The following is a 25,783-nucleotide window of genomic DNA, read 5'->3' as shown; positions in this document are numbered from 1 at the left end:
TTCAATACATCTAAAATAATTCCGATTAAATTTTAAATAATAAAAATATAATAAATATATTGAATATATATATATATATATATATATATAGCTTATTCAATTCTCTACAATTTTGTCTTTAATAAGCATTTTCAAATTCAATCTTTAGTGTGGTCAAATACGATGAAAAAATAAATATTAATTTTTAGTCGAGACTATATGAGGTAAGTGCTTATGTTAAAAATATATAAGAATTTTATGAAATTAAGCCAAACAATATGGGGTTAAAATGCTACTAACTATGTCTTTAAGAATTTTGTTTCTAATAAGGATCTTCATATTCTATCATTATTTAACTAAATATAATAAAAAAGACTATACGAGGTTTAAACACTTAAGTTGAAATTATACAATAATTTTTATGGAATTATGTCAAATTATAAAGGGGGTAAAGTGTACTAAACCTAAATAAAAATAAAAGAAACCCTATTTCTAGCATAATTTGGTTGAGCTATGGCGGATTGCCACAAGGGGACTGCACTGTCTGCTAAATTTAGTCTGTTGCTAAAATGAATGTTAATGAGAGCATTCTAAGAAGAGCAAGTTCTTTTAGGGTATTAGTTTTGTAATGGTTGGAGCCACAAACTCGGACTCAAGACAGACTTTTCGCTTCCAATTGGAATTACTAAACTCTTTTCTCCTATCAATATTTAAGAGTTTCATTCACTCTGACTTGCAAACGAAAATATTTTTTAATATTTTTTTATTTTTTAATCCTAATACCTATCTATATAAGTACTTAAGCTGAAATTAAATAAAAATTAAGCCAAATTATAAAGAGTAAAGTGTACTTAACTCAACCCTAAAATAAAATAAAATAAAAATAAAAATAAAAATAAAAATAAAAATCATGCACACTTTGGGTTGAGCCGGGACGGACCGCCAAAGCCCAAAAAGGGATCGCACCGTCTGCTAAGTTGCGCCTCTGGCGCTAAAGTGAAGGATAAATGAGCATTCGAAGAAGAGCGAGCTCTTCCCGGGAGCAGCTCCTGCCTTCCCCCTTCTCGCGATTCGGTGATCCAGCGACGAAATCCTAGAAGATTAAGCAGCTCCGACTCTCCATCATTCACCGCTGCGTCGAGGAGGTGAGTTCTTCTCTGGTTCCCGACTCCGCTTTCGCCTTCGGCTCTCTTCTTGATACGTATCTCTTCTTCTCCCAAGATCGCGAGTTCACTCCTGGACGTTTTCTTGTCTTCTTGTTGTGTTGGTGTTAGTGTTTAACCCTCGTTTACAACCCGATTGCTTGCTCACTTAATCAGGAAGGTGATGTTGTAGAAGCGCAGTTAAATGTACGAGAAAGACGAACTTGTATGATGCTGAGATCACGAATTCTCTTCTAGGGTTCGCCACCGCTATTCTTTAATGTTGCAAAGGATGTAGATGATTTTACGTTCATTTCAGGGTTTCGCCTTATTCGAGAACCAAGAGCATTTGAAAAAGATGCACTCGTATAACTTTTGGTTTTCTTGATTTTTGTTGCAAGATTGTGAGTTATGTTCTGGTGTTTTCCACACCATTTTTTTAATCCTTGTTCATCCTTGTCTATTAACCAACTGATTGCTTACCTTGACAGCCAATTTGGTTGAAGAGGTGCAGATTGCAGAACGGAGTTTGAATGTTTGAAAAGTGAACTTGTATAATTGGAGAATTTATTTATTTTGATCCCCCCCCCCCCCATCCAAGATAGCAAGTTAGTTCTCCTATAGGTTTCACTGGGGGTGGTGGTCTTTGATGTTTGCTTATCGTTACGTAAAGATTTCAGTTTTTTATGTTCATATCAGGGCCACGTCTTTCTTTATATGAGTCGGTTCTTTACTGCTTGCTTTTTTTATGTTCATATTAGGGCTTCCCTTTTCTCTGCAATCGACTGGATTGCTTACTTGATGACGCATTTTTTTTTTTTCAAAATTTATGCATATTGCGACAGCATATTGGTAAGATGTTTAGAAAAATGAAGTTGGATGATGGTAAATTTTCTGTTTTTCAACTTTAGCTGGTATTCTTGATTATATATATTCCACTTTTTAGCTCATTATCCTTGAATGTAGCTTTTCCATTTCATGAATTGTTACTATTGCATCTTAGGTTCGTACATCATTGGTTTATATTTTTGATGTGCCATCATTTGGGTAGTGCTGAACCCTGTTGCTTGATTGACTTGTTTTTGTTTTTTCTGTCAGCCTTTTTGTAAATGCAGAGCATAAAGCGCTTGCCGAGAAGCATACATAGTCCACTACGTTCAAGCGTTTTCTTATTTGACTTGCCAAGGGTTGTCGAAGAGCTGATATATAATAGTGTGGATGCAGGTGCTAACAAGGTTTTTGCGCATCCCCTTCCCTACCTTTTGTGATTTTATCTGAATTGTGGCATCCTTTTTCTGAAGTCTATATTTCGATTTTCTTTTCCACCTTCCAGGTTGATGTCTCCATCAAAGTCAAAGCATGTTATGTCAAAGTAGAAGATGATGGTAAGAATCTGCTGTTTTCATTTTATGCCATTTAAATTTGTGTATACTGCCTTTCCTTATTCTCCTTTTCTACATATTCAGGTGGTGGTATTACTCGAGATGGATTAGTCATGCTGGGAGAAAATTGCGGTAAAAAAGAGAAGATTTTATTTCTTTTGGGATGCTGTAAAAATTCAACCTTCAATTATTTTTATCCTTATCTACTATTTATTTTATCTTAAGGACGCACCTGCCTGATTTGTCGACACTAATGTTCAGGGCTCCTTAAGTTATTAATTTTGACCATGGATAAGATAGCTGCTTCCATGTAATAATTATCATCTTTCTCAGTTTTATCTGTGAAGTTATCAAAATAATTTATTGAAAGTAGAGATGGTAGGTTTATGTTTCCTTACTTCATCAGAGTTTATAAAATTTATAGAGGAAATATTTATCTATACAAAATAATTAGTCAAGCTTTCAATTTGTAAACTAATTGGTCACGTGGCTAATAAAATCAAATATGTTTATCAAACTAATTTTAAACTTGTTCCAAGATTTTGAGGCTTGGTGAGATGACAGTGCTCAACCTCCTTTCAATCAAATGGTTTTGGGTTCGAGATGCAAGCAAGCTGTCCAATTGTAAGGATAAGGTTGTGTACATCTTGTTTGCTTGGACCTTTTGTTGGTGGGAGGCTCATGCATTAAATCCTGTTTAAATTTTCCAACATTTTAGGTACATCTTGTCTAACTTAATGTCCTTTCCCAGTTCCTCTTCCATTCTATTCCTAGTGGAAAGTACATTGCTTGTGTAGATGTCCGCGTGCATGCCGAACATCCTTGCAAACATGTCCTTATTGTCTTTATCTATATTTTGATGATTTAATGTGTTAACCTGTCTTCTGTATATATGAACAGCAACATCCAAGTACCATCTTATGCATGGCGAGGAAAGTAGTACCGGAAACTTGGGTTTCAGAGGAGAGGCATTGAGTTCCCTTTCTGATATTTCTTTAGTGGAAATTAGGACAAAAGCTCGCGGGAGGCCAAATGCCTATTGCAAGATAATAAAGGCACGGTATCCTATGGTTCTAAATTGAATACAGTATTTTTAACTTTTATTATCTTGAATTTGTTGTTTAATGAACTATGCAGGGTTCGAAGTGTTTATTTCTTGGAATAGATGATCAGAGGGAAACTGTTGGAACAACTGGTAGGTTGTTGATTCATGAGGATCGTTGATTGCCACCTGGATTAAATAATTTCTTGCCTTTAGAAGCTTTTATCTGGAGGTAGTTGATTCATGAGGATCATTGATCGACACCTTTGCCATTTGAAGGACACTAATTTGGGCTCAAACTTCACTTTCTTTTTGTGATCACGTTGTTACCAAAAATTTTCAGTGTTTTATTTATGAGGGAAGAAAAGGTATAGCATCCAAAAGTAGCATCATTTCATGTATGTATTCACTTGAAGAGTTGAAGTAACAGCATGACTTTGATCAATGATCAGTAGTCCAATTCCAATTAACAGAATATTTTTTTACCTTAGAAAACTATAGTTCAGAGTCTTAATCCTACCATTTTGGCCAATATTCAGACCTTGTGTCTTTTATTCTGAACAACACTATTGGCTTCTCTCCCAAGTCCTTGAATATTTTTTGCTGCTTCTGCTCGTATCCTTCTGTTTGGTTGATCTGACCTGGCTGATGAGTCACATTTTGAAGTGCCTTTGTTTCTACTTTGTTCCAGATTGCTACACTTCCATGCTTCAGCTACTTAAATCTGTTGCATACATCGACCTCTCTATATAATTGAGATTCTATGTACTTATTTGATGATATCTTTCATATGTCTTTGATAAATAATCTTACGCATGTATTTTGATAAATTGGTGATGAGTGTGTTTTGCACATACATCCCTCAACTGTAGGAAATACTTATATGGAGGCTTTCACATATGCAGTTATTGTTCGAGATCTATTTTATAACCAACCAGTTCGACGAAAATGCATGCAGTCAAGGTTTCTGTTACCTTTTCAATACATGCACACATCTCTTATTAATTGGTTTGGTAACTTGGTATCGTTCATGATTTGTACTGATGTAATATTCTTTGATTGGTCGTATCATTATCTCTGAAGCCCCAAAAGAGTGCTCCATTCTGTGAAGAAATGTGTATTTCGAATTGCTCTTGTCCACCCACATGTTTCATTCAAAGTCACTGATATTGAGAGGTGGCTCTTGTTATAATGTTGACATTTAACTTGGTTCATGCAAATTCACACTAGTTATTGACATGATGCCACTCATGTCTGCAGTGAGGAAGAGTTGCTTTACACTATTCCTTCCTCATCTCCTCTGCCTCTAGTATCTGATGGTTTTGGGAATGAAGTTTCCAGTTGCCTACATGAAATAGTTTTTTCTGACCAAATATTGATTCTTTCTGGATACATCTCTGGATCTACTGATACACTCTCCACGAAGGTATGGACTAAGACACATAAGGTAGCAATTTGTATCATGTCCAAGATATTTGAGCAAATTAAATTTCTATTTTGCAGGCTTTCCAGTATCTATGTATCCTTTTTCCATCTATGGTTAGTTAATTGATTTATTACATATCAGTATGTGTGCATGACCTTAACATTTTTCAGATATTAACTCGAGATTTGTCAACAAGGGCCCGATACATAATTTGCTTAATAGTCTGGCAGCTAGTTCTCAGTTTTTTTTGGCCCAGCAGAGGGATGAGCCAGATTTCCACAGCAGGAAGAGGCACAAGACTCTTGGGTATCCAGCCTATCTGCTTAACCTACGCTGCCCGCTGTCTATCTATGACCTAAATTTTGAACCGTCAAAGACAGCTGTAGAATTCAAGGTGATGCCCTTCTGCGTAAGAGGCTTTCTTTCTTGTTTGCTTTGTTAGTGTTGCTATTCAGTGATTTACCACAGTGGATCAAACTACTTCTCCATTAATCCTGCAAAGTAATACAATTGCATATCTGCAATGCATCGGAGAGATGATTGTTCCTACAGTACAATCCTCACTGATGTCACTACTTCTAGTCTGTAAGTTGATGTAAATTTGATTGTCATAAAGTCTACATTTGAAACAACATCAGCATGGAAGTCCACTTCATTTTGGAATGTAATAGGAGCACAGGTTGTTAATATAACCTGTGTTTTAGCTTTTGTTGGATCATCAAGTAGTGTATGTAATAGGAGCACAAGTTGTTAACACAAGGTCATTATGGTCTTTTTGGGTTACAGTAAAGTCTCTGTGTCTTTGCTTGTATTTTTTGTGTCTTATTTAGCATTTTAATGGAGCATCAGAAATGGTATAAAAACTTGAGTCTGATGGGTAGTAAGTCTTTTGGCACTTTAGGAGATCAGAATTGAATATAATTTTCTTCTCTGTAACATTTCTTTCTTCCTCTTCACTACGCTATTTCAAAGACAAAGCTAACTGATGAGGAATTTTCATTTGTCTCCGTGATACTCTGTCTGATCTTGCAATTTGCATAACGCCTGACATTGATGTGTGTAACTCGAACGTTTTAAATATAGATGAAGTGGAGGTGCTTTAGCTTCTCTACCAATGATTATGCTCTTTCACTAGATCTTCATGCTGTTCTCTCTCTCTCTCTCTCTCTCTCTTGCAGGATTGGCGTACTGTTTTGTCCTTCTTTGAGCAGGCCATTACAAACTTCTGGAATAAACTATTGCAGCAGTCATCGCAAGGTCATCTCTCTTTGATATGATATTGCATCATATTTAATGTTCATCTGAAATTGAAATGCGTTTTTTTAGTGCAGGAAATAGTACTGCTGACAGAATCGACTTGTCTTTAAAAGATAAAGATCCGATAGAAGGTACTTATGTTATACTGAAGGTAGATATTAGAGAACATAAATATTTTTAATTATATATAACATTATCTTTTTTTTTATACATATGGATAGTACAGTTCATTCTTTATCTAGTTTTGCCATTATTTATACTGTTAACTTTTCCATACATGGATAATACAATCCATATTTTATCTATTTTGTTCTTCATGTAAATACTAAATACTAGATTTTATTCTTTAGATCCATTTCTGCTATTTAAAATATCCTTCAGTCTACCATGTGAAACTTCATATATTCTGGGATGAGGTTGTACATGCTTCGTCAGTGTTTATTGCCTGATTGCCAGGCACATCCAGTATGGACTTCCGAAGGAGCACTGCTACGAGAAAGAAGAAATCTGCTGTTGACTTATGCCAGAGCTCCCAATCTTCTAGCCTCATTGCTGATGCACTGGATATTTCAAAAGAAGATACCAATGCTGATTGGATTCATGAAATGCCATCTAAAGATCTGCCCAGTCTTTCCTCAGAGCTTAAACTTTGTGGAAGTAGTACTGGTTATTCTCATGGTGATGCTCATATTGACAGCGATTGCCATCAGTATATAGATGAAGGTTCTTTTATGATAAAAGATCATCTCCTTTCAGATCTTTCTCCCAAGGTCAGGCAAAAGTATGAACTACTTAATTTAATGCCAGGGAAAGAACCTCCTATTAGTGTTATTTTTAGAAACTCAAAAGAAGATCTAAGCAAGAGTATAATGACCGGTAATCAAAAGTTTGAAACAAATGCTCAAGAAATTCGATTTCCACTACAGTGCTCAAATATTCTCAGCAAACCAAGAATAGAGAGATGCTCTTTTATGGAGAACAAGCAGTATGTGAAGGCATACAACCTATTTGATAGTACTTTTGGTATTAAATTTGGTGATTCAAGAGGAGAATTTTTTCCTGATGATAATTTGTGCCGGATGGATATTGATCAATCTGAAAAGTTAAGCTTGAAGGACAAATTTCATCAGGAAAATGTTGACACCTCTAGAGGCTCTTTTGGTTTGATCAGAAAATGCCAGACAAGCTGTCCATCAGATCGATCTCAAAGTGTCCGAAGCAAAGCTCGTCTATCTATGAAGAACAACTCGCAGCAGGATATGCTAGAATTTCGAGAAAGTGACTACAAATTTGGACCTTGTGTGAGAGATTGGTGTCTTGATTCGCCACATTCATCTTATGCTAGATTGAATGAGATGATTTCTGACAGTAAAAGAGGTATCTCAGAATGGGATGTCAAGTCAGTAAAAATTGTTGATTCTTGGTACCATGAGACAACAAAAGACATGGATGGAGTTTCTGGATCTACCCAGGATGAATTCAATAAGGATCCACCAATAGATATCACATCCTTCATTAGACCTGAGATAAGTATGCACTATAATTTTGGTTCAGATGAGATTACATTTGAAAGTGTCTTTGCATCTGGTAAGTCAGATGGTGAGATGTGTTTGCCATATTTAGGCTTTCCTAACTTTAGAAATGCTGAATGTCTTTTGAAGTCATCTTGTCAAGTGCAAAAACACCACATGATGATGGGAAGTTTCTTAAACAATCTTGAATTTCGAAATTGTCATCTGTTCCCAGCCCACAATATCAGATCAAGGAGAGGCCATTCTGCTCCACCATTTTACAAAGGGAGGCATAAATTTTCGTTCTTAAATAATTGTCTGACCAGAATAGCAGGAAAAGGACATGATTTTCAGTTTCCCAAAGTTTTAGCAGGTAATTTTTATGAATATAAAAAAGTGTTATTTTTTCTAACTTGTTATTGGGTTCAAGACTTTCTCACTGTATTCATTAAATGATGATGTTGTAGACTCCCAGAATGATGTTTCACAAATCAATTCATCCCAGCCATGTCTTGAGATTTCTCGCAGTGAGTTTTCGGATATGAACTCCAGGTATTTCACTTATTGTCTGGCTGATGCAGAATATGGCATTCATTAAATTTTACTAACTTCATATGCTTCTTTGTGTTTATTAGAGAACACTACAATGAGAAGGTAAGCACACATGAAACAAAGTGGCGCTGTCCTGGTGAGTCTGAATATGCTACAACTGAACTGACTAAGTGGCAAGCTGGTGCAATGCAACCTACAGTTGAGCATGTCTTCATTATTAAAGTTTTTGTCAATCTTATAATAAATTAATTGTTTGTTCCAAGGGCTAAACATCTTTATGTGTTATGTTTGCTTTTCATAGGTTGGAGACTCGTCGCATAGCTTTCTTGAAAGCAATAATGAAATACTTGATATTCGTTCTGGAATTTTACATCTTTTTGGTAGCTCATTAGTTCCTGAGCGCATAGATAAGGATTGCCTCAAGGATGCACGGGTTCTTCTCCAGCTGGATAGGAAATTTATTCCTGTAATAGCAAGTGGAACACTTATCATTCTAGATCAGGTTTCCATTTTCTGACACTTGTCTAACTTGAAAGTATTACTTCATTCCACCCTTTTCTGTTACTCTTTCATTTTAGAATGTGGAAACAGTTTCGTGGTATGATAAAATTTTTAAATTCAAAATATTTGATAACACGAATCCTTAGTAAAAGAACAGAAATCTGGAGAACTTGGCTGTGAAATATTATCCGGCCGACAAATTATACATGTCTATTGTATTTTCCTGTGGTCACTGACGAGGACTTTGTATCCAAAATTACAGCATGCTGCTGATGAAAGGATTCGTTTGGAAGAACTTCGCAGAAAGGTTACCAATTTAAATGGCATAATTTTGAAATTTTTCATCCTTTTCGTTTATCAGTTTTCATGTGTCTTGCTGTTGGAAATCACAGGTCTTATCTGGTGAAGGCTGTGAAATTACTTATCTGGATTCTGAGGAGAAATTGGTTTGTCAGCGTTTTATTACCGGCATTTATTTCCTTTGATGTGATCTCTAAAGTTTTTTATCTTTGTTCACTATTTCACTATTAATCTGTTCCTTTTATTTTTTGCCTCTGTATCAATGTCAGGTTCTTCCAGAGATGAGCTTTCAGCTATTGCAGAAGTATGCTGAGCAAATTCAGAAATGGGGTTGGATCAGCAATAATTGTAGTCAATCCTCTGAGCAATTCACAAAGTAGGTATATATGTATGGAACTTTGCTTATGCACCAAAGCTGTACTTGTATTTCTGTATCTACTTGGGGTCTAGTGGTCGAAGGTTTTGCTGCATAGTAAAATGATGTTTTCTATTATTTACAGCAAGGATGGTCGTGTCGATAGTGGCATGGCACTTGGTGTGTGGTGTGTCAGTAGTACACCCTCGTGTTGAACTGTGCCAACTGGCCCATGCATGCCATCTGGCACGACATGTTAGAGTATTTTTTAAAATTTTTTTTCTATTTTCATCAATCATCATTAAATCAACTTTAGTTTTTGTGTATGTTCAATATTCATATCATATCATAGGAGAATTGTAAAATTTCTATTTGTATAAAAACTGTAAGATGCTATAATAAGTAATATTATCAGTGAAAGAGTTTTGAACATCATCGATAGTATTTATTATAACATTCTTATGTTATTCTTGTGCTGACAAATGAAGTCTTTGAACTTCCTCATCATACTACATTCAATTAAAAAATTTGTTATAGTTTTTTAACTATATCAATTAATATTATGTGTTAATACTATTATGTGTTTAATTATATTATGGAGTATTTAATCATATTATTAAGTGTTCAATCATTAATGTTAATTTTAATAAATGTATTCAACATTTATATTTAACTGTTGTCTTATCTTTAATAAAATAGGTCATTTATAAAATAATCTAAAAATAAAAACTATAATGTAGGTCAATACATATATTTAAATTAAAAAAAATCAAAGATTGACATGCTGAAGACCTATGACATATTTAAATTTTTTATTAAAAATATTATAAATACATGCCAGTGGTATGTAGGGGCAACGTGCCGCTCGTCACGCCCTATGCCGATTGGCACGGCCGTCATTGATTTACAATATACAAGTCCTTTCTATGTCAAGCCTACTTTTTTTCATTCTCATCCTGATGGCTTTATCCTTTATCTTTCAACTTATATAAATTACTGACAGTGATCTTACATTACATGAGTATACATCACTAACTAAAGTACTAAACATTTTTGAATTGAGAGCTTATAGACTATAGTATTCGATATTTGTTGATGTCATCTTACTGCAAGTGATGAGATGCAATAAAAACATAGGAATAACAGACAAAAACAAAGTTAAAGGCTTTAAGATGAATAAGTTAAGCTCAAATTCAATTATGTGTAATGCAAGTAAAGTTACTGTTAGGCAGTGAAATAAAAGGATGTGCTTGGTAGGTGAGAGATAGAAACCGGAGCATTTTTTTCATTACATTCTGTTGTCTATTTAACAGGAATGGATATTGAAAATACTATCATCATGCATAAAATTATATCATGATGGTTTTTGTAGACACATTCTTCTATTGTAGGAGAAATTATAGGATTGATTTTCTTTGTGGGTTGCAATGCTTGAAGAAACTATTATCACTGTAATCTTTTCTCAAAAAAATATTGGCTCATGGAAAAGTACCAACCAGATTTTACGACTCCATATTTAGCTTTGGTGCTTTAAAGCCAGCCTTAGATGGTGTTATAAAACAGTATGAGTTTGCAACACTACGTCAATGGTTTGAAATGCTTTTTAGCCATAGCAAAATCAGGCATGAGAGGTCTTGCAATTTGCAAAGAATTTGAAAGGCCAGTGGTCCTTAATGTGAAAATACTTTGAACCGGAGAAAGATGATCAAATATTTGAGATGTGAAATTGTTTAAGTCAAAAATAAGCTAAAGAACCAAATGAAACATATTATACAATATCTTCTAATGAACAGGGTCAGAAATTGACCTTAGCATAGATGAGGAGTTCAGATCAATGAGCGGCCAGGAAATGCAGAGCAAGAAATTACTTAATTTGCAAGTTTAAAGGTAGATAGGACTCAATGCCATAAGATTGCTCAGGATGGATATATCTATGATTCATCTCCCATTATTGAAGGAGGGGCTGTCCAAGCTTCGTGTTTGATTTATTCAAAGTTGGCTTGATTTGCCAAGTCGTAATATGTATGTGATGAAGTTTCAGCAGATCTTTTTTCCTTTTCCAGGAACATGAGGCTTCTGAAGAGACATGCATGCGTTGTCACTCTTGTTGCTGTAAGTACCCTTTTTGCCATTATGTTGTTCGTACTGCAGGTATAGTTTTCTAGTTCTGTTGGATGTCTAATCTTTCTGTCATTTTAATGTGTTAGTCTCACCTTTTCCATTTCGACCTTAATATATCTTTAGATATCATTCTGATTTCTTCCTTTCATGACTCATGATTTCGTAATATTACCAGAGGTATTTTGAATTCTAGTTTTCTTTGAGGGAACAAAGATTCTTGCTGCTATTAATTTCTGATTCTATGATTATTTATTGGCTTGTAATATGCTAAAATCTGATCCGTAGTAATGCAATGCTAATAATAAGTGTTATGTTGGATCTTCGTGGCAAGGCTAAAGCTTGGAGTTGTATCCTACATATTGTCTTAGCCCAGAAATTGGGGAGAGTGTTAAAATATAAATTAAAATAGAAAATTTGTCATCTAACAATTTAAGTTTTTCGAACAGCTGGTGAGTTAACATGCTCATATATTGGCTTTAATTGAAACATGCTACTCTTTTCATGCACTATGGAGCTCAATTTTTAATTCTTACCCTAGTTTAAATTTACTAAAGAACAGTTCTTGGGATAACAAAAATCGGATCACCTACTATATTGAAATGGTGGAATATATAGTTTATCTTTATGGGATAGTCCACTGACTCCACTTGGTTGGTAAGTATGGGCAATGATTGAAATTTTACTTAGAGTAGGTCTGTTCTTTGCTGGTTCTAAAATCAATGCTTAAGATGGTCATTTTTGTGGTGGAGATTCTTGCAGTGCCATCTTAGTGCTTGGATTGTGCAAATCTGTGATGAGTTTGATCTCTCTTTTTGCACATGGGCATGCTTTTGATTTTGGTCATTCAGTTTGTTGCATCAAATATACATGCAAGGATTACTGCAGAATTGTTTGCCTTTGCTACTATTATAGACAATTCTCATGGGCTTTTCTACTTGTTTTCGAAAATTTGCAATGCAGGTACCGTGTATTTTAGGTATCAACTTAACTAGCAAGGACCTTATAGAATTCATTGAGCAGGTAATAATTAACATGGATTTGACTATCCTTTTTTCAATATGCTCTGTGCAAATCTCTTCCATATGAGCTCCTTTCTTCTTTGCATGTTATTTGTCATTATGACAGCTCGTGGAGACAGATGGATCATCAACCCTCCCTCCTTCTGTGGTTCGTATTCTTAATTTTAAAGCTTGCAGAGGTGTGTTCTTTGTACTCGATGCATATTAAGATTGATTCCTTTCTGATTTTGCATTGTATGGCTAACTAAAGATCTTTTGCCATGAGAAAAGGTGCAATCATGTTTGGTGACACCTTATTACCTTCAGAATGTTCTCTGATTGTTGAAGAATTGAAGAAAACATCACTGTGTTTCCAGGTTAGTTTTTGGAACATAAATTTCACAACCATTGTTTTTATGTTTGATTCCATCTCGTGAAGGATGCAGCTTAAGATAAATGTTAGATTTTCTAGGATTGTTCTCTTCTTGAGCACTTTGCTGTGCCATTTGCAACTAAAGGTTTTTGTTTTTAGTGTGCTCATGGGCGACCAACCGCTGTACCTATTCTGGATATCAGATCGCTGCACGAGCAGTTGGCAAGGCTTGGAATGCAGAAAGAGGCTTTACGTGAAAAATGGCATGGACTGTCCAACCACAAACCCAGCTTTGGACGTGCTCAAATGCATCTAAATCGTGCCAAAAGTTCACACGATGGATAATGAGACAAATGGGATGCCTTGGTTGGTTGCACTGGGCGGCGGCATAGTGTTGTATATCCTGTATGTAAGAACCGTTGATTTGCAACAACGAATAAAGAGATGATCGTCTGGTTAACACATTAACTAATCATGTTGATATCACTGTTTAGCCAAGTGGAAATTGTACAGATATTACATGTTATGTGTAAATATTCTCTTTTACCTTGTTTCGTTTAAGGCTAAGCTTCGAGCTATCTAGATTAGCTAGTGGCATTTTTTAGTTTTGAACTAGTTTAAAAATATATATAGTGTTTGATTTTGAATAAGACTAAAACATAATTATTATTTTTGATGTGATTTAAAAAGGTAAAAATTATATTAGTTTTGGAGAAAAATAAATAATATATAAAATTAATAGACGAAAATGCTTTTTAACTTTTGATGATAGAGTTAAAAATATTATTATTTTTATAATAATAAAGCTAATTATTAATTTGTAGGCTTGTATGTCTTGTTTGCGAGCTTATGGATATAAACTCGCAAATGGGCTTATAATGCATGTAAGCCCGCAACGATTATTTTTATTATTTATTTTTCTAAATAATATAAAGTTAATATTTTATTTTAAATAATAATATAATCTTACCTTTTATTAATTTTTTTTCTTCTTTGAAGCCCACGTAATGCTATATTATTTTTTAGTAATTTTAATAATTTTTAAATATTAGTTAAATAATTTTTGAAAATATTTTATTTGCTATTTTCTCCCTCTTACCTCACCCTATCTTTTATCCTCGTTATTCCTCTCTTTTCTCCCTCCTATTCCCCCAACCTCTCTCCCCATTCCAGTTCCTCTCTCTCCTCTTTGGTCACCGTTTGCTCTTGCATAAGTTTCTTTCAGTAAAAGTAAAAATAAATTAAACTAGTTTTAAAAGTCTATGTAAGAGTATTTTAGGAACTTTTTATTTTTAAGAGTAAAAGTATATTTCTATTTTGATAACTTCTACTAGGGTAGAGGTTTCCAATGATAACTATTCATATAAATAGTATGTGAATTACAATAGAAACAAAATGCAAGGTGTATATATGATAATTTTTATGAGGTGTCAATGATAATAAAAATAAAATACAAGGTCTGGAGAGCATTCTAGCCCACCAGGCCCACGAAGTAGGACTGACCATGGAGCACATCTAACCATGGCGGTAAAATTGAAATCGAAACAGAACTACTTCAACAATTTTCCCGCCAACATCTACCATTTTCTAGTTCCTCTTCCTCCTCCGTTCCCACCGACATCGTCACCCTCACTCCACCCTCTCTTCCGCTCCAAACCATGGCCGCCCCAAACCCTAACCCTACTTCAAAACCGCCCAACGTCTACCAGATCGGCGGCGTTCCGGTGGAGTTCCCCTACAAGCCCTACGGCTCCCAGCTCGCCTTCATGGGCCGCGTCATCTCCACCCTCGATCGCGCACGCCGCAACGGCCACTGCCACGCCCTCCTCGAGTCTCCTACCGGCACCGGCAAATCTCTCTCCCTCCTTTGCTCCGCCCTCGCTTGGCAACAACACCAGCAACGCCGCCCCCAGACCTCTCCTTCCCCGAATCCCCTAATCCAGTCGGATCATGATCCTCTCCTCCACGGCGGTGGATTTGTCCCCGAACCCGAGCCATCTCGTAAGTAAAAATCTCGTATCTTGCCAAATTCATGGTTTCTTGGTCAAGATCGAAGGTTGGATCATGAACGCTGTGTTGAATGGTAGGGAATACGGAGCAGGCTCCACAGGCTACAAGTGCTAGGGCGCAGAGGAAGCTGACGATGCCTACTATTTATTATGCCTCGTGAGAGTGTTGCTATTTCCGTTAGGGTATTTGTTCTGTCTGTTGTTCTTTGAACGAGTTATTTAATTCTTAATCGGTGGATAATTTGGTGATAATAGGAGGACGCACTCTCAGATAAGCCAGGTGATTCGGGAGTACAGGAAGACATCGTATAGAGTACCAATGGCTATTCTTGTAAGTCCTATCATGCAGTTGTCTAAAGGTCCATGGAAGATATTAGAAATTGTCTTTCATTCTTATATCTGCATATGTAGTAATAGTTTTTGTAAATGTTGAGTAAATTTTTTCCTTAACTGTTTTACCTGATAATGGTGGTAAGAAATATATATTTCTCTGCACGTAGTACGGGTATCCTCATCACTTATCCACTTGTTATCTATATAACTAATGATTCCTTTGTCCGGTTAATATAGCTCAATGATGCCTTAACTCTGATTAGCATTACTAGATTTTTTTTCTCCTTCATCCAAGAAAGAAGCCACCTAGTCTTCACGCAATGATGCTTTATGGGGTGTTTAAACTTTGAAACTTCCTGTGACTAGGATTGACTTAATTTTCTTTTCAACTGTTCATAATAGGCCTCAAGAAAGCATTACTGCACCAATAAACATGTCTGTTCGAGTGAGAAAGTGGATGAACAATGGTAGTGGATCTAATCTGGGCTCTCCTTTTTCTTTGTCCATTACATTTTTTTTTTCACTGTAATGTGCTATTTTGTTTCCAGTAAATTGCTCCTAAAGGATGCCGGTCTAGGTTGTCTTGAATTCAAGTAAGTTTCCTCTTAAGAGCAAATGAGTGATTAATTAAATATGCCATTTTTTTATTCCAATGTGACAAACAACCCTGTGCTGGATGAAACAGGAATGCACATAAAGTTAAAGCTCATCCTTCACTTCAGAAAGGTGGATCCCATGAAGTTCATGATATCGAAGATCTTGTCAAAGTTGGTCGAACTGTAAAAGGTCTGCTTCTTGTTATTTGTTTTTTTTTTTGGTGAGGTATACAAAGTGAGATCTAATCTTATGACATCAGTGCTAAATCTTTATCTTCTTTTCTTTAATGTAGGGTGTGCCTATTTTGCTGCACAAACTATGGCAGCTGAGGCTCAAATAGTTTTCTCCCCATACAGCTACATTGTAAATCCAATTGTTCGGAGGGCTATGGATGTTGATATAAAGGGATCCATTGTTATTCTTGATGAGGCCCAGTATGTCATTATGTTTCTCTTTATGCAAGATTTGCTCCATAGCCTTCAAATAACTAGTCATAATATATTTGCAAGATAACACATGACCTGTAAAAGAACTTTCTAGTTCTTTATAAGTTCAAAATCTTTTAGTTTTCCTACTGCTTGGAGAAAACATCATGCAGTTGGACTATTGCCACAATTCTTGGCATTTTCTGAGAAGGTTAAATTGACCCCATACTATTTCCTTTTTGTTTTGGCAGCAACATAGAAGACATGGCACGTGATGCTGGCAGTCTAGATGTTGATGAAGAGGTTCTTTGCAGTAAGTTGTTTTACATGAACTTCTTATTTTTTAACCTCTTGCAGAACCTAATCTGATGCTTGCTGTCATTTTATCAAAGCACTGGAAACGGAACTAGGGCAATTATGCTCGGATGACAGTGTTGCAATGATATACCAACCCTTATATGACGTGATTCAGGTACTTATGAGGGAATCTGTTGGCTAGTTAACTGACTCTCTATTTCACACTAAATTATATGAATTATACAGGGACTTATAAGTTGGATAGCTGGCAGGAAAGACAACCTGCAGAAGACAGAGTTTGAGCATTACTCTTCATAGTAAGTGGAAACTGCTTCTTTTTGCTTGTCACTAATGCTTTAGCTTTTCTACTTCGAGACTTTTGATTGAATTGAGCATGGGCTGTAATACTGCCCTTTCAACTGGAGCCTTTATTGGTGTCTCAGATCATAATGCAAAATCCAAATAAAACTAAAAAGACACTTAGTGCTCATTATTTTAATCTCATAGTATGATCAACATAAAAAGCTGCTGATTATATAGTGAACTACATTTGGGCTGGAACAGTGGTATCATTTTCTTTGGCTTATGTTTTACTAGATTGCTATTGTTTGAATTGCTTTCCACAAATAATACTGTGGTTATCTCTTTATGCTTGCCTTGCTAAAATTATAAAGAAATAAGTCCTGGGGCGGGAACTAAATCAGCAGTGGAACATCTCTGTACTGTAAAACAAAACTATAGTCAGTCATTTTCTTCTATGTATACAGAAATTATCTACCGATCCTTCAAATGCTGGATGATAATAGAAAGATAACCATAATGACCTAGTAGACTATGCTTTCTTTGGTTGATTTGGTTATTTTTTATATTCATTTCTTAAATATTGACTTATTCTGAAAAATAATTTGGTTTGACATTAAGATGCAATCATCTATTTATTTTCGGATACTTTTGATCCCCCAGTTGGACTGGTGATAAAGCTATGAGAGAACTTCAACATGCCGGAATTACTCAACAGTTGTTTCCAATTTTGCAAGAATGTGCCACTAAGGTGCTTACTAAAAGTATCATTTTGCTTATAACATGTAGTCTATCCAATATCAGAATTGCCCTGAAAGCATTTAAGTTGTTGGTGTGCCCTTTTACTGTAAATTAAAGCAGAATATTTGTTCTTCAAGGCAGTTAAAGCTGCTTCAGATGCGGAGTCAGATGTAGCTCATTTAAGTGGCATCTCAGCTATCACACTGGAAGGTAGTTGCTATTTTAAGTTCTCAATATCTAACTTATATTATGATAACACTTCTCATCATAACGTGCAGAAATATTTTCCTCACTTAGCTACTTCTTCTCTGGGACTGGCTGCCATTCATCTGATTACCAACTTGCATTGCAGCGATATGTTAAAAGAGATGACAGTAAGTAACAGTTGGTCTGCCTTCTTATACATTTTGATTTGTTGAGCTATACTTTCAGGAAATTCTGATTGTTATCACTAGAATGATGGAAGTTCTTTGTGAATAAAATGATTTATACTTTTACATAATACCTTAAGTAGTCAGAATGGTGACACAAGCCACACATAAACAAATGTCCACTTGTAAAAAGGTGCTTATCTGTCAGCTTAGCAGATTTTTGCAGCTCGGGATGAGCTATTGAAATTTCTATCAGTTTCTTTCTTCTGCCATTTGATCATTTTATCCTATCATATATGTTGATGAATGGCCTGCATTACAAGAAGTCAGTAACTGATTAGTATAAAGAACATAATGAACCAAAAGAATTTTACTTGACTTCAAGGGCTACAAACAGGACGCAGTGATGGATAATAATTTATTAGGCTTAGCTTGGAATGTTTGGGCTTATTAAACTTAGAAAGGAGCTCGTACTTGACTCTGAAACTTGTGCTCGAGTTTGGCTTTTTACCCAGCACAACCTCCAAAACCAAGCTGAGCCTAATCAGAATTCTTGACCTTGTTTTTGTATTCCAGCTTAGTAGTGAGCTTATGGTAAGTCAAGTTTGAGCAGTTGATGAACCCCGTTCATTGCAACCCTAACCACTTTTCTATTTGATCACATCTTATGATTATGATGCACTTATCATAGTCTTAGTTATCTCTCATCTAAGCTCTTTATCCACAGACAAACTATATCAGCTTAGGGATTTGCCCAGCATAAGTTTGTTTATTGCATACATTTTCTTCCAACTCCTATATACGTCCAACTTCATCGATGTGAAATATTTAAATAATACCAAGAGAGTTTGTCCACCATTTAATTTACCATTTTACCTTTCGCATATTCTTCTGTTTAACATTTCCAATGTCACTCATTAGCACTTCTTATTCATAATATTTGAAAAAATGGCATTATCTGCAGGTAATACTGCAGCTGGCTGGAAATGCACTATGAGTTTGTGGTGTCTAAATCCTGCTGTTGTTTTCCGAGAGATTGCAAATCTTTCTCTTTCTGTAATCCTTACGTCTGGGTGAGTATCTTTTTTGTTTTGCTTGCCAAAAAAGAAGAGACTCTGGGGTAGCTGTTCTCCTAATTACGTTCTATTGTATCTACATAACACTAAAACAAGAGAAAAATATTGCCGTAATATGATGAAGATGTGCAGGGTCTTTTGGCTGGAAATGTCAATAATTCAGTATCAGAAGTAATATGTTTCTTGTACATCAAGCCAGTTTAACTCAAAGCTTTGCTCAGTTACTGCTAAATGTTTCATGGGCATTGAGGCAACCATTACATGCTTTAAATATTTCTCTTTATTTTTTTCCTCATGTTTTGATGGACTTCAACATCTGCAGTAGTGCAAACCAACAAATTATCAAACCTGCCAAAATGAACTGTCTCAGCTTAACACCATGTTTCAGCTGCTTTATAAACCATAAGTCAATGTTTGTTTACGAATGATGATATAGATCAATTAAGTGGGCTTTCTCTTTCAATGGTGTGACTTGTAGTTTGACGTAAAGATTTTCGATAACTCTTGCAAACCTACTGGTGTTACACATCTCTCTCCTGACGCAGGACGCTCTCTCCAATGGGCTCTTTTGCATCCGAGCTTGGAGTGCAGTTTGAATCTTGCTTCGAAGCTCCACACGTGATTGATGTTGAATCACAGGTAAATCCATTGTTTTCTGTAAGGCTTCTCTAGTTTCCTTCATCCCATGCTCGTACGATAGGATTAGGTTGGCAATCTCCGAAATTGATTGGCAAACCTATGAGATGATATAATGATACATGTGTTGGCTATTGCTGTGCTACCCTAAAACCCAGCAGGTCATTATAGATGTATCAATTAAATATAAATCAGAAGCATGCCTAAGTGTGCAATGTTACAATGGAGAGCTGGATGGAGGTAATAGTTGCCTTTCGTAATTCTTGGTCAATTTATTGGAATCTATTCCTAGCATTTTATTTTCTTTCCTAAATTGGATTCATTATAAATCAGTTAATACAAGCTCACAGGACTTTACCGAACTCAAAATTGACCTGCCCTGATCTGCCCGCCACCCCTATTAAGAGTAGAGATCAGGATTGAGACTTGAGAGGAGTTGCTTGGTTTGGCGGAGCTGATGATTAGAAAACAGCAGAACTAAAAAGATGGCTCGGCCCTATAGTAAAAATGACGTTTGTTTCATGCGACCTTCCCAATTTCCTCGTGAATGTTCATCCAACCCTAGCCAATGAGCCAATCCTTCCAGCAAAAAGGGCAAATCTTAACCTCCGTCGGCTTCTAGCCTTCTACCAAATTTTCATCAACTGTCTCCTGAAACCTAGTCCATGGATATGGTGGAGCATATCAATCTGGCAATTAAAATGTGTACAATGTTGTCCTTGATGAGGAAGTTATTAGAATTAGAGGGCATGCACGGTGCCAATACTTTGGTGTGTTCATCAAATGATGAAATATTAGTCAAGAAGCTAAAACTTTGTAAGTTTGTAAAGTAACATGCAACAGAATGTCAAATTTGAAGCAGTTGAGATTTCACTGGCATGGATGGCCTTTATAATTGTAGTCCATTTTGATGTCCTGTATCCATTCTTTTCTCTTTAAGCAATTATATTTTACAGCTTTGGGCTGCCGTGATCTCGTCTGGTCCTGCAAATAGTCAGTTAAATGCCAGCTACAGAACTGCGGATGGATATGCTTTCCAGGTATCGGTGGAGTGAATACATCTGCTTTCATTTTAGTTTTGAATTTTGATTAGGCTTAACTGATTGAGTGCTGATATTTCTGAAGGATGCACTTGGAACTACTTTAGAAGAAATATGTGGGATTGTTCCCGGTGGTGCTCTTGTATTCTTCCCAAGTTATAAGTTGTTGGACAAGCTGCGTGCACGTTGGTGTCAGACAGGTCAATGGTCACGATTGAATGCTGCAAAGCCTGTTTTTGTTGGTAAGAAGCTGCTAAAGATGGCAAATCCCATACTACATTATCCCACTCTAGACTCTTCTTTTTGTGGTTCAGATGATACCGAAAAAGATTTTAGCACAGTTCATTGATCTTTTCTGATCACTTAGATTTCTTGTTTGCAGAGCCGAGAGGAAATACTGAAGAATTTGAACCTGTTCTAAAAGGCTACTACAATGCAATTCTTGGGAAAAATAAAGCTGTCACTGGAAAAATGAGAGGTGGTTCAAAACGAATCTTCAAAAGTCCTAGTACCAAGGGTTCATCACAAAATCATGTTAAGAGAGGAGCTACTTTACTTGCAGTTTGTCGAGGAAAGGTGGTGAAAAATTTAGATGTTACTTTACTGTTCTTTTGCATTCATTGGCTTTTGGAAGCATTCGATGATTATTATTTAATTTTTTCAGTTAAGCAAGGCTGTTTGGCATGCTAGTCTGCTTTTACTCTAAGTACTTTAGATAGTAAAACAAATTTAGCTCCTATTTTGGTTGTTCTTTTTTTTCTTTCTGAGGCCTATTTATTTTCACATATATGATTACTTCTTGATTTCGTAGTTTTACTTCACAGGTATCAGAAGGGATTGACTTCTCTGATGAAAATGCCAGAGTGGTTGTATCCTTCATATGCTTAATAACTTTCGATGTTCTTTTCTTGCCCCTTATATTAAATTTTATTCCACGTAATGCCAACTACAAACCTCTGGTAGTTGATCTTTTACTAAATATTCTATCTGGTAATCAGTTTTATAATAATAATAATTTGATGTATTATTTTGCCTTCATAGTTCATTAGCAAATATCTGTTTGTAGTGTCTAGCGTGAATTCCTTGACTGAGCTAAGGTGATTGTTGGTATTCCATTTCCAAACAAGTAAGCTCTCCCTTTGGGTAATTTCTTCAAAAAAATATAGAGTTTTATGTATTCATCCCTTATGTATTTGGGTTGAATCAGAAATGACATTCAAGTCACACTGAAGAAGAGATATAATGACACTCACAAATCATCTAAAGGTCTTTTAAGCGGGAGCGAATGGTACTGCCATCAAGCATTTCGTACTCTGAACCAAGCTGCTGGCAAGTGACACTCTAATCTCATTTTTTAGTTGGGTTTCTACTCATGTTGTTATCCTCTGCTATGAATTTCATGAAACTATAGAATAGTAGGCAGACAGTGAATAATGGCTTTTTGCCCATACCATAGAGATGAACCAAATGAGGTTCCTACTTCCTAGTTTGCTTGTTCTTATTTACTTTGGAGCATGGACATGGAGTCATGGACATAGGATATGGAAACAGCACATGTTGATATGGCTTCTTAAAAAACAAGGAAACGTTACATTGAATTCTGCATCTTCTCTAAAAATATATTGCTAATGTTCCTTTATTTTGTAGGTCGCTGCATTCGACATAGGTTTGACTATGGAGCAATAATATTAATTGGTATGAATCTTAATGTGAGATCAATTTTTCTACAGTACCAAAGATTTTTAGGCAATTATTCCCCTCAAAAGAATCTAGATATACTTAAATTCAAGCATTGGAAGTTATGTAATATTGTGTTAAGTATTAACCATAAAGCTTTCAATTGACACTGTTACCTCTGATCATTAATATCATGTAAGTAGACTGTAAAATAAATTGTGTATCTCCTATAACACTTCTATGACAGTGGCATGCGGTAGATTTTATATCTTCGTAGTAATAACTTTAAGTGCAGACCTATCATGCTTTAGTCTTGTTGAACTTTGTCATCATCTTTGTGTTTGTGATTATCATAATATGAATGCAGATGAGCGGTACAAGGAGGAGAGGAATCTCACATATATTTCAAAGTGGCTTAGGAACTCAATCAGGCACTATGGAAGCTTTGAGGAAACAATAGATGGGTTGCAAACCTTCTTCCAAAATGTTGAGGTCTGATAGTCAATACTATCAATGTTTCTTGCAATTTTAAATGCTGGTAAGATTGTGCTAGAAATTGATACGTCCACAGACACAGGCTAATGCAGAAAGCAAGGGTGCTAGTGCAACTAAGGACGAACTGCCAATAGATGTACTCCCATGTGATAGTAACAAGAGAACATTACCATGGTCAGAGCCAAGTTTCTCAATTGAGGGAATCCCACAGAAGAAGAATCAGAAAGTAAAGAAGCTCGATCATCAGAATAGGAAGAAGATGATCCCTGATAATGAATCAGCTACAAAGCCTAAACAGTCGAAGTCAACTACAGTAGCTAAGGAAGCCCCACTCTCTCTAAAATCTCAGTGCCAGCTAGACGTTAAAACATTTCTCAAGACAAATGATGAAGTCTTGAGAAACTACAGAGATTATATCAATTTGGAGAATGATACCCACCGGCATTCAAGGTAATCTCATCTAGTTGTGTAATTCGTTATTCCTTTCACTTTATTTCTCCTTTACGTTATTTTAAACGAGCTCTATAGCTAATGCAGATATCTGGAGGCAACCTATGCAGCAACTTCTGAAAACAGCTTGCATCCATCTCTGATAGTTGAACACACTACAGTAACAGATCAAGTCACTATACCGAGGGAAATTCCTGAGGCTGAAAACTTATTTGCTGAAGTGGCAAATTCCTGCAATCAGTGCTTGGACAGACCGGCCTTTTCACTCTCGGCTACCTCTTCTAATGGAAATCTTTCTGATGAAGCATGTATCTCAGCAGTCACTCCTGAAAGAGTTGCTTCCGTGGATTTCTGCAATTCTGGACAGGAATCATCTTTAAATAAGAGCGTAGATTCTCACTTCCAGAAAAGAAGAAAGTCGATAGGTTCACAGCTGACTCGTTGTACATATATGAATCACTTCAATTCACCTGGTGTAGATTCTTTATGTGGTGTTGATCGTGTCAACAGCAGTATATCTCGAGATACTGGTAGAGAATCTGAATTACCTTCTCTAACCAATTGTTCAGGACGGAAGAATCGAAAACTAATTCAAATGTTCCTCGATGGAAGTTCTGGTACATTACCTTTCTTTGAGCAGTTTATGCTAAAGAACCTCCATATTTGTTGCTTGCGCTGCAAAATCCCGCTAGGGTTACCTAAACATAATTTTATCGTTCCATGTAGTCTGACTTCATTGTCGAAAGCTTATTTGACATATGTTTTGAAAAGTGGAACCCCAAGTATCTGTTTGTCAGATGATCTTTCCAGGATGCCACGGGAAAGTGTTTATACTGTAGTCTGTGATACATCATCTGTTGACCAGCGCATCTTTAACAGATGCAGCAATGAAGGTGTTGCACTGCATGACGTCTGGTGTGAGGAGGATGGATGTGTGTTCCGGATAGTGACCTGTCCATTCTGTACCACCTGCGACACTTCCCTTGGGGTGCAAATTATGGCAGCTGATGCATCAAATGTCCATTTATTAAACAAGGTAGTCTAGTAGATTACTACTTAGTAGTTGCTTAAATCTAAACTAATTTGCTTCTGTTTCTTATGAAGGTGCTCTTTTATGCTGATTATTTGGATATAATTGATCAACAATCAAGCAGAAAGGTATGTTTTGCCCATGGTAATTGATACTTGGCGTATTGGTTGTTTTATTTAGTATTTAAGTTATGAGTTTGCAGATTGAGATGATGTAACATAGACAATGTAATTGTAGCTGGAGTTATATTGCAAGATAATCTTATCTCTAAAGAAAAAGATTTCTGAGATGACTTTTAAGTGTCCATTGTTTATCTCTGTAGGATAAACAGCCCAATTTCATAGATATGACTTCGCAAGGTAAACGTGATTGAGATCGAGAAATATGCATCCAATGCAGAGCTTCAGGATTCTGGGTTCTTGATCACAAGAAAAGCAAAGGTTAGTTTGTTATCCTTCTGTACTAGTATACCTATTCATCCAACCACTTGCTCACTAAACATATTATTTCTTTTATCAGCAGCCCAAACTACCAAAAAAAGGATGAAAGCGGTCTTTATTATCAAAGCAGATAAGCAATGTGATCTTCCAGAGCTTCTTCCTTCGGTGTAATTAAGGTTATTTACAGCCAAACATGAACTATGACTAGTAGGAAGAATTTCACCACTATCATACAGGTAATTAGTGAGGTATCATTCCGGTTGCAATTTGGCATGAGATATATTGTACATGAACCTGAACGCTGTCAAGTATTCGACTCATAATTACTGTACATATTACAACAGGAACATCACAATTGTGCCCACTTAAATTTAGGAGATATGGGTTAAAAAGAAGCCGAGTTATTTTGGACATTCTGGGTTATTGTCAATTTATTCAAGTTTTAGGATACGACCCAGAATAATAGCAGGGCCAGTCATCTGCGCATGAGATGCAGTATTGCCTTTATTTTTCATCTGAGCCTGTAAGATGGTGTGAAGCCAAATTTGTTCAGTCTTATCCCAGTCAATGCCCTCACAGTTAACATTCTGCTCCTCTGCCTTACCACTGGATTGCTGGAAGCAACAGTGGAACCAAGAGTCTAAATCTTTTGCAAAAGCTTGTTCGTATGGTAAATCTTTAGGCTCTTTACTATGAAATAACTTGCTGACATGTTGTCAAGTATAATTCTCAAATATTCTGAGTTATTTTTGCTTAAAAGAAGCTTTTGTTTGGTTGTAAAATTCTTGTTTTGCTTGAATTCCCTGATAGTATTCAGAAAGGCATAGGGGTGGTGGCGGTGGTAATGGACACGCATAATTAAGTAATAGCCTGCCAAACTGTCCCACATGTCACTCCACATCAGTAGCTAATAGAACATTTAAATAT

General features: G+C 36.0%; 2 protein-coding genes across 7 annotated transcripts; both read left to right on the top strand.

Annotated features, from left to right (window-relative positions):
• Positions 1–964: 964 nt before the first annotated feature.
• Positions 965–13,506, top strand: LOC140774174 (DNA mismatch repair protein MLH3). Of its 3 annotated transcripts, none has more exons than XM_073117073.1 (25): positions 966–1,124; positions 2,220–2,356; positions 2,455–2,506; positions 2,588–2,635; positions 3,404–3,558; positions 3,641–3,698; positions 4,451–4,508; positions 4,629–4,721; positions 4,806–4,971; positions 5,049–5,064; positions 5,142–5,365; positions 6,150–6,228; positions 6,303–6,359; positions 6,685–8,112; positions 8,207–8,291; positions 8,375–8,489; positions 8,593–8,793; positions 9,055–9,099; positions 9,185–9,238; positions 9,362–9,468; positions 11,511–11,559; positions 12,529–12,588; positions 12,694–12,766; positions 12,858–12,943; positions 13,099–13,506. In XM_073117073.1, the coding sequence occupies exons 2-25, from the start codon at positions 2,231–2,233 to the stop codon at positions 13,282–13,284; spliced, it is 3,621 nt and encodes a 1,206-aa protein (XP_072973174.1). In that variant the 5' UTR covers positions 966–1,124; positions 2,220–2,230; the 3' UTR covers positions 13,285–13,506. The 3 variants fall into 3 exon arrangements, 2 of the variants coding, with proteins under 2 accessions (XP_072973174.1, XP_072973162.1); XM_073117061.1 differs by having other exon boundaries at positions 4,418–4,508; XR_012106566.1 differs by lacking the exons at positions 12,858–12,943; positions 13,099–13,506 and having other exon boundaries at positions 965–1,124; positions 4,418–4,508; positions 9,362–9,472; positions 12,694–12,724.
• Positions 13,507–14,506: 1,000 nt separating this feature from the next.
• Positions 14,507–25,747, top strand: LOC140777082 (uncharacterized). Of its 4 annotated transcripts, XM_073120992.1 has the most exons (29): positions 14,507–14,940; positions 15,027–15,105; positions 15,204–15,279; positions 15,684–15,748; positions 15,830–15,874; positions 15,967–16,067; positions 16,171–16,312; positions 16,555–16,616; positions 16,696–16,775; positions 16,847–16,917; positions 17,564–17,651; positions 17,779–17,851; positions 17,920–18,015; positions 18,977–19,085; positions 19,634–19,727; positions 20,681–20,764; positions 20,850–21,006; positions 21,147–21,340; positions 21,589–21,633; positions 21,862–21,890; positions 21,972–22,093; positions 22,412–22,459; positions 22,809–22,933; positions 23,013–23,386; positions 23,474–24,422; positions 24,491–24,544; positions 24,739–24,856; positions 24,936–25,092; positions 25,201–25,747. In XM_073120992.1, exons 1-27 carry the CDS (start codon positions 14,598–14,600, stop codon positions 24,787–24,789), a joined length of 3,756 nt encoding a protein of 1,251 aa, XP_072977093.1. In that variant the 5' UTR covers positions 14,507–14,597; the 3' UTR covers positions 24,790–24,856; positions 24,936–25,092; positions 25,201–25,747. The 4 variants fall into 4 exon arrangements, with proteins under 4 accessions (XP_072977093.1, XP_072977108.1, XP_072977101.1 ...); XM_073121007.1 differs by having other exon boundaries at positions 23,019–23,386; positions 24,936–25,747; XM_073121000.1 differs by having other exon boundaries at positions 24,939–25,747.
• The last annotated feature ends 36 nt before the right edge of the window (positions 25,748–25,783 follow it).

This window comes from Typha angustifolia, chromosome 2, assembly GCF_048772165.1.
Source record: "Typha angustifolia cultivar Huaian chromosome 2, ASM4877216v1, whole genome shotgun sequence".
Lineage (NCBI taxonomy): Eukaryota > Viridiplantae > Streptophyta > Magnoliopsida > Poales > Typhaceae > Typha > Typha angustifolia.
The sequence above is the reverse complement of the archived record's forward strand: the minus strand, read 5'-3'. Positions and strand labels throughout refer to the sequence as shown.

Bases quoted from the DNA above. Each gene is read 5' to 3' on its own strand.
- LOC140777082 (XM_073121000.1), top strand. From the start codon at position 14,598: ATGGCCGCCCCAAACCCTAACCCTACTTCAAAACCGCCCAACGTCTAC. The intron at 16,313-16,554 runs GTATGTCATTAT...TTGTTTTGGCAG, and splicing joins GTTATTCTTGATGAGGCCCA to CAACATAGAAGACATGGCAC. The intron at 22,094-22,411 runs GCAAGTGACACT...TTTATTTTGTAG, and splicing joins TACTCTGAACCAAGCTGCTG to GTCGCTGCATTCGACATAGG.
- LOC140774174 (XM_073117061.1), top strand. From the start codon at position 2,231: ATGCAGAGCATAAAGCGCTTGCCGAGAAGCATACATAGTCCACTACGT. The intron at 8,113-8,206 runs GTAATTTTTATG...ATGATGTTGTAG, and splicing joins GTTTCCCAAAGTTTTAGCAG to ACTCCCAGAATGATGTTTCA. The intron at 12,767-12,857 runs GTGTGTTCTTTG...CCATGAGAAAAG, and splicing joins TAATTTTAAAGCTTGCAGAG to GTGCAATCATGTTTGGTGAC.